Source organism: Acomys russatus, chromosome 25 (assembly GCF_903995435.1).
Source record: "Acomys russatus chromosome 25, mAcoRus1.1, whole genome shotgun sequence".
Lineage (NCBI taxonomy): Eukaryota > Metazoa > Chordata > Mammalia > Rodentia > Muridae > Acomys > Acomys russatus.
The window spans coordinates 46,543,812-46,557,318 of record NC_067161.1 but is presented as its reverse complement, the minus strand read 5'-3'; the positions used below and the strand labels follow the sequence as shown (position 1 = coordinate 46,557,318).

Genomic DNA, 13,507 nt, shown 5'->3' with positions numbered 1-13,507 from the left:
TTCGTTACTTCTGATTTTAGCCTGCAGTGAAGCAGTCGATTAGCAAGTTCATGGCCTTTGTCCACACAAGCGTCAACCAGACATCCCAGTCGTACCTGACCAATGAGCAGCGTTACAACTACACGACGCCCAAGTCCTTTCTGGAGTTCATCAGACTGTACCAGAGCTTGCTGGAAAAAAATGGAAGAGAGCTCCAGTCCAAGGTGGCGAGGCTGGAAAATGGGCTGTTAAAGCTACACAGCACCTCAGCCCAGGTGAGCAACGTCTCTTTCTTCTGCTGAGTGAAAATCAGCCCCAAATCATCACAGTGAAAGTCAAGGTCTGAAAACCTCCTGTGGTTCTCTACAGCCGCCATAGCAACCAAAAGAAGATCAAAAGCCAAGAGAAAGTTCCCAAGCACATAGCTTCAGCTTTGGTCTCATCTGCTCACACTTACTGAAGTTAGAATCCTCTGAGGGACTTCCTCCTCTTCCTCACTGCTGTCTTCTCTTTCTCTTCCACTCCCCTTTCCTCTTCACTCACTGCCCTCCTGTTATAGTCTGCTTTGGGTGGCTATAACAAAATACTTGTGGTGGAATATTTTATAAAGAACAGAAAGCTTCTTCTTTTAATTCACCATTCTGGAGTACAAAAGCGTGGCACCAAAACATGATAAGCTCTAATGAAGGCCATTTGGTGGTGGTAAGATCATACACACAGAAGAAGGAACTGGGAGATTCCAGGATTGACTTCTTTAACAACCCATTGTAAAATGATCCTATCTCGTGAGACAAGACCAGCATTAATCCATTTGTAAGGATCTTATGACCTCCATTGCCCATACTGAGAACCACACTTCCAGCACATGAACATTAGGGGAACACACCACACCCAAACCACACATCTTCCGTACTTAAAACCAAATTAAAGGAATAATGAGGAGAAATGGTTCAGGGTTACAACAACTTTCTTGAGTGTGTGTGGTGGTGGTGGAGAGCTTGTACTCTATCACTTGCCAAAGAGCCTTTAGAACCTCATATTTAAATGAATATAGTCTTATCTCTTATATAATTTATAAGTAGCTGGTCATTATAAGAAGGCCATCTTCATCCTGTCCTTTCTGTATTTTTCTATTTGCTCTTTCAAACGGAACTGGCTTATTCCTTCCAACCTTCTGTTTTGCCTTTAAGCACTGGAAGAACTTCAGCACCTAATTTGCCTCTGCCCTGGCTTGTCAGACACCACCTGCCCCTTTAGGACACATTTCTATCCTCTATTTATCAGTGACAGAGCTAGCTGCAAACTGGGGTGGTGACATTTCCTCAGTTTGCACAATTGAGGTACCATTGTACTCACGCCAGCATTCACACATTCCTGTAGATGGCTGGCCTCTTGATGAACATGACGTGTTCCTGTACATGCAGGGCCTCTTGATGAACATGACATGTTCCTGTACATGCAGGGCCTCTTGATGAACATGACATGTTCCTGTACATGCAGGGCCTCTTGATGAACATGACATGTTCCTGTACATGCAGGGCCTCTTGATGAACATGGCATGTTCCTGTACATGCAGGGCCTCTTGATGAACATGGCATGTTCCTGTACATGCAGGGCCTCTTGATGAACATGGCGTGTTCCTGTACATGCAGGGCCTCTTGATGAACATGACATGTTCCTGTACATACATGGGCCTCTTGATGAACATGGCATGTTCCTGTACATACATGGGCCTCTTGATGAACATGGCATGTTCCTGTACATGCAGGGCCTCTTGATGAAAATGGCATGTTCCTGTACATGCAGGGCCTCTTGATGAACATGACATGTTCCTGTACATGCATGGGCCTCTTGATGAACATGACATGTTCCTGTACATGCAGGGCCTCTTGATGAACATGGCATGTTCCTGTACATGCATGGGCCTCTTGATGAACATGACATGTTCCTGTACATGCATGGGCCTCTTGATGAACATGACATGTTCCTGTACATGCATGGGCCTCTTGATGAACATGATGTGTTCCTGTACATGCATGGGCCTCTTGATGAACATGGCATGTTCCTGTACATGCATGGGCCTCTTGATGAACATGACATGTTCCTGTACATGCAGGGCCTCTTGATGAACATGACATGTTCCTGTACATGCAGGGCCTCTTGATGAACATGACATGTTCCTGTACATGCATGGGCCTCTTGATGAACATGATGTGTTCCTGTACATGCATGGGCCTCTTGATGAACATGACATGTTCCTGTACATGCATGGGCCTCTTGATGAACATGACGTGTTCCTGTACATGCATGGGCCTCTTGATGAACATGACGTGTTCCTGTACATGCATGGGCCTCTTGATGAACATGACATGTTCCTGTACATGCATGGGCCTCTTGATGAACATGACGTGTTCCTGTACATGCAGGGCCTCTTGATGAACATGACGTGTTCCTGTACATACATGGGCCTTTTCTTGTCTAAAGATTTTGTCTTTGGAGTTATGCTTTTCAACTTTTCTCTCTGAACTTCTCTCTCTTCTCTCAATTTTGGTTTCTTGCTTCAAAATACAATGTATCTCAAGGGCTTAAGGTCACTCAGGAAATGAAGTGAGCCCTTGCAATCTGAAAGGAAAATTCTTCGCTGTGCTTCTGTTCACCTGGCCTGGCCTCTAGGGGCAATGAATGGCTAACTACACCCGCTCCTGGGCCTGAATCTATCATGTTCTCACCGTGTCTTTCATCCTCCTGGCCATTTCCTCCGTATTATAGGAGAGGTTTTCAAGTTAAGCTCAATAATATTAGTTTTATAGTATGTAATATTGCTGCTACTTCATATGCTTGCAATATGAATCTTAATTATGCCATCACCCTTTACTGCCTTGATGCCCTTCCTCACCGGCTCCTTCTCAGCACACTCAATTGCTTTCTACTACTTTGTCTGGTTTTCTGCAAATGGGTTTGTGCAGTTCTTTGTACCCGTGAATCCAGCAGCCTCTGCCGTGTTTTCTCTACTCTGATGATGGCCCTGTTCTTCATCTTCTAGACGTGACCACTTCTTTGTATGTTGTACAGGTTGGGTTTCTTTCTCTTTCTTCATTTACCTTTAGGCAAATTGGGATCAGTTCAGTGTTTGTCATCAAACTGTGTGATGACCAACAACAGCCTGTCTCGGCACTCCAGATGATGGAAAACTGAAGGACACAGATCCCAGGTCATGTGCTAACCCTTTACCTCGTGTGCCTCTGTGCTGTGGGAAGGTGTCTTTTTTTTTTTTTTTTTTTTTAAATCGTTTCCCTTCTGTTTCTTTCAATCTCTGAATGTATAGAAAAAACCAGAGCATAAACCCCAGTATGGTACCAGATTTTGGTGATGTTTCCCACTTCTTCCCTCTTTCTTTCTCCCCTTATCACCTCAAGGCCCTTGGAAGATTCTCCACACGCCCCCCACCCAGAATTTGTGCTACCTCCCCACCCCAGAATTTGTGCCACCTCCTCCTCCCCTCTTCTCAGCAACTGATGATTTATTTGTGTCAGAGAATGATAGCCAGGGAGAGAGGGATGTGAAAGGTGCCCTGACCTCAATGTTCAGATGCTGGGTCTTTGAGTAGACAACGAAGAAGGCATGCGGAACACTCCATGTTGAAAGTGGAGGTGGCTTCTATTTAACAAGCAAAGGTCAGGTTGTCCCATTAGGTGACTCTAGCTCTCTCTGCACTCGTGGCGGGGAGTCTCAGCCCCAGGTTCAGTATCTGCTCTCTCCTCCTGTGTTCTCTACTTCTGTGAGCGCCACCTCCAGCTGCCTCTATTACCCACACCAGAAACTTCCCGCACCCAAGAACCCACAGGTTCTGTGTGTTTCCTGTCTTGAAATCTGCCCACTCAGCTTCCTCATCAACTTATCAGCTTTGTTTAAATGCTTCCTACCTGATTGGTTTTGATAGAGTGAATTTTTAGTGTCTCCATGCCATGTACACTTTACCTGTTACCCCACATCGTCCATCTCAGCCCAAATCCTGGAGACAGCCCTGACTCTGCTCACTCCTCGGTCCTTTCACATGCACATCCAAGCCATCAGGGTGCCCCTGTTATCTCAGGCTTCACAGTATATTCCCATCCCCCATAACATTCCCAGCGCCAGCACCGGCTCAGTCTGAGCTCCTGACATCTTGATGTGGACAGCCATAAACACCATCAAAACTCACACATCTGCTTCTGCTTTAGTCCCTCTCTGCCACCAAATGAGCAGCCAGGGTCATTGGTTTCAAACACAAATCAAGCCATGTCTTCTCTGTTCAAGACCTTATGGTCCCCTTCTCTTCTTCCTAGTGGCATCCACAGATGCTCTCTAGCCCTGCCCTCCAGCTCCCAGGCTTTGTTTCTTACTAACCCATCCCTGCAACATCCATCTACAGCCAGGGTGTCTCCGTACCCTCCTCTCAGATGCACTAGGACTTGGTATCATTGTCCCCTATGCCTGCACATCTTTCTAGAATCTCTATGAAACATCTCTTTGTTTCATATCACCTTCCCAGTGAGTCCTGCTTTGATGACTACAGTAGAAGTTTCCACTCCCCCCTACTCTTGCCCTCTCCCTATTGTTCCACCCTGCTAATTCTCGATGGTGAGCTTTTATCTGATATAATTTATAAGTTGCTTATTTGTTACATAATCAATGGTGTTGCTATTGGTTGGCTGCAAGCTCTGCAAGGACAGGAACTCTTCTCTGTTTGTACACTGTATCCCAAGAGCCTCAAGACTGACTGGGCAGAATGACACTAATTTAATAGATGTTGCATGAATAAATTAACAAATGAACAGTGTTTAATGCAGTGTTCCTGACTATGTTCTGGCCCTTGCATATTGCTCTACCCTATGCTCTTGCCCTCCACTCTGTTCAGCACAACTGCACGGCTGGTTCTCATCCTTGTGTTTTCACCCTCCACTTGCCCCGTGTCAACTGATCCTGAGTGGGTTTGCTGTCCCTCCCAAAGCACTTTCTAAGCTGAGGGAGCTATGCATACTCTGAACTGTAGTTCCTTCTTTGAATTACAGTTCTTCTCCTGCATGCATTATTGTCAGCCCTTGATAGAAAAGAACAAGATTCATTTATCTTTCATCTCAAAGACCAGTACATAGTGGGTGTTCTGTGAAATATGTGAGTAAATGGGCATGTGAGTATATGATGGGTGAATAGACGAATAAGCAGTTCCCACATCATCACCAGTCTTGTGGTAGGGGTTCAGCCTGACTTTGGGTGAGTGTGGTGAGCATTCTGTAAACACGTATCAGTGGCTACAGGGGATTATTCTTCTAGCAAAAGTGGCATCTCGTTTCCTAACTCTGGTGTAAGCAATTTATCTCTCATCAGTTTGGTTGAGGTTTTGGTAGGGAATGTCTAAATTATATCATCATAGTCATGACATAAGGCTAATAACTTGAATTACGCAGTTAACGGAATCCTACCACCTGAGTATGGCAGTTTTCGGTGATCCCTATCAGTGTGATTATGCTAAAGGAATGTTACAGCTCTGGCTCAGACAAGATGCAAATGAATTTGTTAATACTTGTTATATGAGAATCACTCAAGATTGTGGTAATAATGAAAATTGTGCAATAGCAGTTAGGGGGTGGCTCTATAGTTAGGAGTGCATATTGCTCCTACAGAGGACTCAAGGTTAGCTCCTGTAATGTGCATCACTCCCAGCTGCCTGTAGCTCCAGCTCCAGGAGATCCAACGCCCTCTTCTGGCCTCTACAGGCACCTGCATCCATGAGTGCATGCATCCATAGATGGACACACACATATTCATGTAACTGAAAATAAATAAATCTTTTAGAAAATTGTACAATAATCCAACATTTTCAGCTTCAAATGTATGTTTTTGTGCTGAGATCTGGTCAGACATGTAGCTTTATTATTGTGCTACTGAACTTAACTTCTTTCTGATCCATCTTTTTCTGTTAAGACTCAAGTGCTCTTAATCTCAAATTTTAGCACAATTTCTCCCCCTCTGAGTGCTAGAGCCTGGGTATTCAGGGGATGTCACCCAAGAACATGTATGTTGGGAGCTCAGTGCCAGTTCTGGTGGTGTTAAGGAACATTGAAGGGGTGGAACCCAACAGAAGATAATTATATTATGGGGTGCCAGCCATGGAGGGGTTGACAGTTTCCAGGGATTTAGTACTTGGTAGTGTAGGTTGCTTGTTTTTGGTTGGTTGGTTGGTTGGTTGGTTGAGGATTTGCGCTGTGATTCTCTTTTTTGAGACAGGTTTTCACTTTGAATCCTAGCCCAGGCTGACCTCAAAGTCATGGTCCTGCCTCAGCATCCCAAGAGCTTGGGATTACGAGCCACACAGCTGATAAAAGCTTCTGTATGCATTTCTCCTCTTCTACACACCTCCAGCTTGCTTTCCACTTCTCTATCACACTGTGATGCAGCCAGGAGGTCTCCACCAAGACATTAACACCGTGCAGAATCCTACGCAAAGTCATAAACCTCCTTACTCTAACAACTTATCCGGTCTCGAATGTTTTCTTACAGCAGCAGAATAAAAAGTTTAAACTTAGCATTGGTGCTGGAGTGATTTTCAGCAGTTAAAGCACACACACACACACACACACACACACACACACACACACACACACACACACACACACCCCATGGGCAACTCTGAGAAGATGCATGTCCTTTTCTCCAGGAAATATGCCACTCCTTAGCTCCTCCCCCGGCATCATTTCTGGGGTTCTGGAGTTCTGGGGAGGAAGCCAAGAGAACTTTGACCTCTCCTTTTGGCACCATGTGCTTGGTCCTTACAGATCCAAAGTCTGCCCACAGCCCAATGTCTTCACCCTTCCAACAGGCATTTCCCTGAGAATGGAACATGGTTCTGATTCATGGAGCCAGCAGTACTGTGGGAAAGAGGCTTCTCTGTGTCCCTGAGATCTTCTTAATGTTCTGTTTTGGTGGCATTAAGTAAGGAAAAATGCGGAGTGTGGCTTGGATGTTCGAGCAGGAGAACAAAAACACTTTAAACTAGCCTTCTCCGATCCGCTGCTGTTGAAGAATCCTAAAATGAACCCAAGCTCTCTGTGGTTGGTTACTGGGGAGTGGCCTCGTTTGGGCTGGCAGGACCCTGCTGTCACTCCACATCACAACTTAAGAGCTATTAAACTCCTATTCATGGTGAAGAGGATTATTTACCTTGGGCTTGAGGTCACTGCCATATCTACAATCAGCAAAACAAAATAATCACAAAGAAAAAAGAAGAAGAAGAAAAAATAAAAACACTTCAATTTTCTCAAATCTCCCAAGATTTAAAAAGAAACAAAAAGTTAGTGGTGTGTTTGCTGACTGGGGTGATTATGCGGCTCAATCATTTTGATTTACAATTGCGTCTTTGTCCTTGCAGAAGTAGACTCTGCAGCTGAACACCGGGAGATGGAAGCAGATTAACCTTCCAACTTGTGAATCTAAGACACGTTCCAAGGAGCAGCCTCCATTTGAGGTTAAAACAGGCTCTGGCTTCCATGAATACACAAAATTAAAGAATATTCTCTTTTTTGCCCCCTTTCCTTTTCTTTCTTTTGATCTGCCATGAAAGGGGAATTATCAGCGGCTTCTAAGCCCCAGTTTTATTTTCGATTTATGCATTTTGCATCATAAAGCCCTCGAATCTGTTTGACGTGTTCCAGGAGCTCCGAAGTAATCTGTGATTGTTGCAGGCAATAGACTGCAAGAAAATGAGAGGCAAGAGGTCAGCCTGCAACGTAAGGTTTATGAGCCATACTGCAAATACAAATGGCTTCTTTGCTTTTCAGAATAAATAGGTCTGTCTTCCCTTTGCACTTGAAAACGCCATTATACTAGGACCAGCTAGTTTAAAACCCAGGCTAGCAGAATCGACAGGGGCTGCAAGGCCTCACCTCAGAGTTTCTGACTTAGTGGGGCTGGAGTAGGACCTGGGTCTTTGCACAGCCAATTTGCTCCTGGGTGATGCTGGTGCTGATGCTGATGCTGGCCCAGGAAGCACAGTCTCAAACCATCACTCTGCTGATCTGAAGAGACACAGAAAACCAGACCCTCTCTAATCCACTCTTGAGGCTTCATTATGCCTCCCAGTGGCATTTGACATCAAAGGCATTGTGGGGAATCCAGCTGGCTAGGACCATTGCTACACTGGCTGTCTAATCTTTACATAGTCATCTATTTGTAGTTAAGGATTGTAGAAATTAGTAAAGACTAACCAAGCAGAGGCTATCCAAAGCCACCAAATTAGAGTCTATTAACAGCAAGGGAGTCTGGCATCACAGCTGTGCCTGTCTTGAGCCAAGACCCAGGGGGAGGCATAGGGAAGCTTTGTAGGATAGAAAGAGAGGGCCCTGACTCTCCAGTTTACCTGAGGAGGTGGAAGCAGGCTTCCCTAGAAAGGAGCAGTCTATGGGATGGCTTAGGGCTTTCTGTGGTCCTACATTGGAAGTGACAAAAAAAAAAAAAAAAAAAAAAAAAACAATGTTACTCTATTATTAATCAGGTTCCGGCCATTGAGGGCAACTGCTATACTGCTATGGGAGTTACTGTGTCTTTCTGGATTTTGGCTGCAAGGTGTCAGCCAGACTGCCTACATCTGAATTGAAGCCAGCTGGCTTCCTGAGGCGTCATTAGGCAGTTTCACATGGGCTCCCTTTAAATTTGTTTTAGAAGCAGAGGGAAGGCACGTGGTGGTTTGTTATCTCTCTCTTCTCTCACCGTTCTTGAAGGTAAGGGGTTGGATTCCTGGTGAGTTGCCAGAGGTCATAGGTCAGGCTTGTACTTGTTCGTATAAAAGCCACCCTGGGCACTGTCTGTCCACACACTTCCTCTCTCAGGCTGCAGAGTCGACCATCCCTTATGTAAATCTTTACCACATTTGACAACACACAATTTTAACTAAGTAACTACTGATCCTTGCCAAGGACCCATCACAGGTGAAGTATGATGTTAGGCGCATTAAATTTTTCATTATTAATAATATTTTTATATTTACATGGAGTTTCATCACGGCCTCTTCATGTGTGTTATTATACTTTTTTCTCGTTCATTACCCTCCCCCACTCCCATTGTGCTACTCTCTTTTTGTAAACTTAACCCACACTAGAGACATCTGGGAAGAGGGGGCCTCACCTGAGGAATTGTGGGCATGTCTGTGGAGCATTTTCTTGATTGCTAATTGGTGGAGGAGGGCCCAGCCCACTGTGGGTGGTGCCAACCTTATGAGGTGGTTCTGAGTGGTGTAAGAAAAAAATAGCTGAGCATGAGCCATAAAGAGCAAGTCGGTGAGCGATGCCCTCTGCAGTCTCTGTCTGAGTTCCTGCCTCAAGCTCCTGCCTCCAGCTTCCTTCTAAAGGACAATTTTGTGTAAGAAAAACCCTTTCCTCCCTCAAGTTGCTATCAGTCAATATTTTCTCACAGAGGCAGAGAAACAAGCCGGGGCACTCCCCATCCCTAGTTAGTTTACATTTTCCTATTTTCTGCTCTCATATCAATTTCATTACTCTTTATTTCCCACTTTCCTTCTCTCACACAGTTCAGCCGTTGATGGATGCTTAGGCTAGTTTCATTTCCTGGTTATTGTGAACTGTACAAGCAGCAAACATGGATGCCGGCCCATGGAGTTTTAGCGGACTTAAGCACTCACTGAGTGAGAAGCATCCCGCATCATTTGGGCATCGAGGAGAAGATTCTAGACGTGTGGATTTCACGATAGTCCACCACACTGCATGCCTTTCCTTTTTCCCAGCACAGGAGTTTGGTTACACTTGGGAATGCAGCTTTGCAGCTCCGTGTGTGAGTGGCCTCTCGGGTCTGTCCTGCAGAATTGGGTCCACGTAGCCGCGAGCCCCGTGGCCTGCTCCTGATGGACCCTGTGCTCTCTGATGCAGGTGGATGATCTGAAAGCCAAGCTTGCCACCCAGGAAGTGGAGCTGAGGCAGAAGAACGAGAATGCAGACAAGTTGATTCAGGTGGTGGGTATGGAGACCACCAAGGTAAGCAGGGAGAAAGCCATGGCGGACGAGGAGGAGCGGAAGGTCGCCCTGATCATGCTGGAGGTGCAGCAGAGGCAGAAAGAATGTGAGGAAGACCTGGCTAAAGCAGAGCCAGCGCTCGCGGCAGCCCAGGCGGCCCTCAACACTCTCAACAAGGTAGGCCATTCAGGCAAGCTCGCCTACCTTTCTCTGCGGAGGCGCAACACCTGGTTCTCATAAATGACTCAGGGCACCTCCGGGGGTGGGGCACCTCCGGGGGTGGGGCGCTGAGAATGGGCCCTTAGCAGCCATAGCTGCAGCTTATTCATTATGTAAACATCAGTTTAAACTGGCTGCATGGTAGAGCCCTAGAACTCTACCAACGAAATCCCCAAATTTGTGAACCTTAGAAACAACCCAAAAGAAAATGAAAGGTCAGTCAGTCCCGCTTCCCTACTTCACAGAGGAGGAAAGCCTCGGAGGAGCTTCACATGCCCCAGGGTCACAAATTCTGAGAGCTGGGACCCAGAGTCTGTATCTTTAGAACTCAGTCTCAGAGGCATGTCTGTTAAGAGTCCAGGTTGTTTCCCCCACCAGTTACTGCAGGCCACACAGATTGGTAGGTACTTCCTTAAGGTAAGCGTTTAAACTCTGGGCCTAAAATAAGGTGCTAGTTCCAAACTACAGGGGGAAAAAGCCCACAAAACCAAAATTAATGAGCGTTCAAGTGGCAACAGGATAATTGTACAAAGTGAAACTCACACATATTTGGCGGGAAAGTCTGACTTTGACATGTACTTTTCAAATCTCTTTAAATTTACTGCGTGGGTGAGAGGTGTACACAGCTTTCCGGTTCTCCTTTCTCGTTTTTCACAAATAACTTTCTCATTTAATACCTATGTGTTATTTAATAACCATGGAAAGAAAGGGCTGAGCGGTAGGGTTTGCTATGAGGAGGCACCGCAGAAGAGCGGGGAGCTGACCTTTCCATTGCTGTGGCCACAGAGGTTCCTGGGCGATGCTGCACTAGGCTTCGGGACCTCACCCGACACATTGCTTCCTCCTGATCTTTCTGGGGTCTGGGAATTCATTTTGCTCTATGAATGGGCATCTTAGAGCAAGTCTGCCCTGCAAGCTCCATGGATTCGCCCCTACTGGAGACACCAGTGTCTCCTCTGTGTTGTCTCCAAATAAGTTGGATTTTTTTCATCTTTTTTATTTTACTTGCTCCTTACTTAATTTTTTTTGTTCAATATATTTTAATTATATTCTTTCTCCTCCCCCAACACCTCTCTGATTCTCTGTACATCCCCAACCACCCAACTTCATGTTCTTTCCTCTCTCAAAATAGACAAACAACCCAATAAGACAAAAAGGAAAAGAAAAGAGAAAGTACACAAACACACACACACACACACACACACACACAGAGAGAGAGAGAGAGAGAGAGAGAGAGAGAGAGAGAGAGAGAGAGAGAGAGAGAGAGAGAGAACAGACAGTCCTTTTTCTGTTGGCCACTTGCTCCTGGGCAAGGGGCCTGCCTGGAAATGAGGTTGATATGCCCTGTGTCACTCCATTGTAGGGAACCGATTTTCCCTTTTCCAGCAGGTATCAATTACGTATAGTTTCCTGGTTACTGGTGGGACACTGCGTCCACTTCCCCTTCTCAGTGCTGCGATTTTGTGTGGCTTGAGCCTGTACACATGTCTTTTGTGCACAGATACAGTCTCTGGGCTCATATGCTTTGGTCTTGCTGTGTCAGGCTTTTCCCATCACATTGCCCTTGCCAGTCTGCAGCCAGCAGTCAGATGGCCTCACCACCACAGGACTCCACACGTCACTACATGCCACATAAGCCCTACACAGATTTCAAAACAAAGCTTTTAATCTCCCTCTCTGGATCTCTATTTTGTGTGTGTGTGTGTGTGTGTGTGTGTGTGTGTGTGTGTGTGTGTGTGTGTGTGTTTTGGTTTTGTTTTGTCTTGTTTGTTTTTTGGGACAGGGTTTCTCTGTGTAGCCTTGGCTGTCCTAGCCTCACTTTGTGGATCTCTATTTAATTTTTTATCTTACCTCCCTCCCTCTCTCCCTCCCTCTTTTCCTCCCTGCCTTCTTTCCTGGTTTCTAGATTACCAAAACAGAAATACTTATTTGTATACACATGACTTGTTCACTGGTAATTTCTTACTAAGGAAAGCAACATTTTTCTTAAGCTCTTTTGACACAGAGATTTACGTTTCCTAAGATGGTCTGAAGCAAATGTAGCAATGTCTACTGTGCTGCTTTGGGAGTCATCTGTCTTGGCTGAGTCTCAGCCTCCTCATTTGCTAAGAGGAAGCAGGGAGGACATAAACATCCCCTGTTGTTATAATGACTAGATGAGATAATGTATGCAAACTATAGTCACTAAGAAAAACTTTCTTGCTGTCAATATTGGTTTTGTTTTGTTTTGTTTTCAAGACAGGGTTTCTCTGTGTAACAGCTCTGGCTGTCCTAGAACTTGCTCTGTGGACCAGGCTGGCCTCGTACACACAGAGATCCACCTGCTTCTGCCTCCCAAGTTCTGGGGTAAAAGGTGTGTGCCACCACTGCCCAGCTGCTGTCAGTATTGTTATAGTCAGGAAAATCACTTGGATTTTCATAAAACCAGAATGAAGTGAACACTCGCAAACTCTCCGGTTGGCTGTTTGGTTGATAGATGGGAAGATGGAAATAAAAACAGAGTATAAATCAGTAACTGAAGAAGTGGTAGAATCAAATACAGAAAGTCATATTGGATCCGTCTATGACAAAAGAGGTGAAATGTGTCTTTAATCATGGCCTGTTACAGCCACCATGAGAGGTCTTCTCCCCTACCCAGCTGTGTGGGATGGCACAGTTTCTTTTTCCTTCTATTTCCTTTGCCTGTGACGTAGAGGAGAGAAGATGGGGATTGGTGGACTCTTTCTTATACATAAATAGATATGTGAATCTATTAGAAAATTTGACCAATCCTATGTTTAAAATATATCCAGGATACAAGTGCTTCCATAATCTCTTCTGCATCTGCTTGATGGAAGCTAGTCGATATTATGGTGATGTGAACACCTATGTAAAAGTTGTATAAAGTAATATGAGATCTTATCTAAAATTTAGTACAATGAAAAATTATAAAGGTGTATGTGTGTGTGTATGTGTTTTGGTATTTGTGTGGTGTGTGTGGTGTGCTGTGTATGTGTGTGTGTGGTATGTGTGGTGTGTGTGTGGTGTGTATGTGTGTGTGGTGTGTGTGTGTGGGTGTGGTGTGGTGTGGTGTGTGGTGTGTGTGGCTGTGTGGTGTGGTGTGGTGTGTGTGTGGTGTGGTGTGTTGTGTTGTGGTAATGTGTGGTGTTGTGTGTGGCTATGTGGTGTGGTGTTGTGTGGTTGGTGTGTGGTGTGTGTGTGTGGTTGATGTGGTGTGTTGTGTTGGTGTGTGTAGTGTGTCGGTGTTGTGTGTTGTGTATGTGTTGTGTGTGTGGATGTTGTGTGTGTCGGTGTGCGTGTGTAGGTGT

General features: G+C 45.3%; 1 protein-coding gene across 1 annotated transcript in view; it reads left to right on the top strand.

Moving 5' to 3' along the window:
* The window catches only part of Dnah9 (dynein axonemal heavy chain 9), a 328,265-nt gene that overhangs the window by 208,432 nt on the left and 106,326 nt on the right, over nucleotides 1-13,507 (top strand). Inside the window, 2 exon segments of the mRNA XM_051167603.1 lie at nucleotides 21-254; nucleotides 9,897-10,157. Coding sequence (XP_051023560.1) covers nucleotides 21-254; nucleotides 9,897-10,157 — 495 coding nt within the window.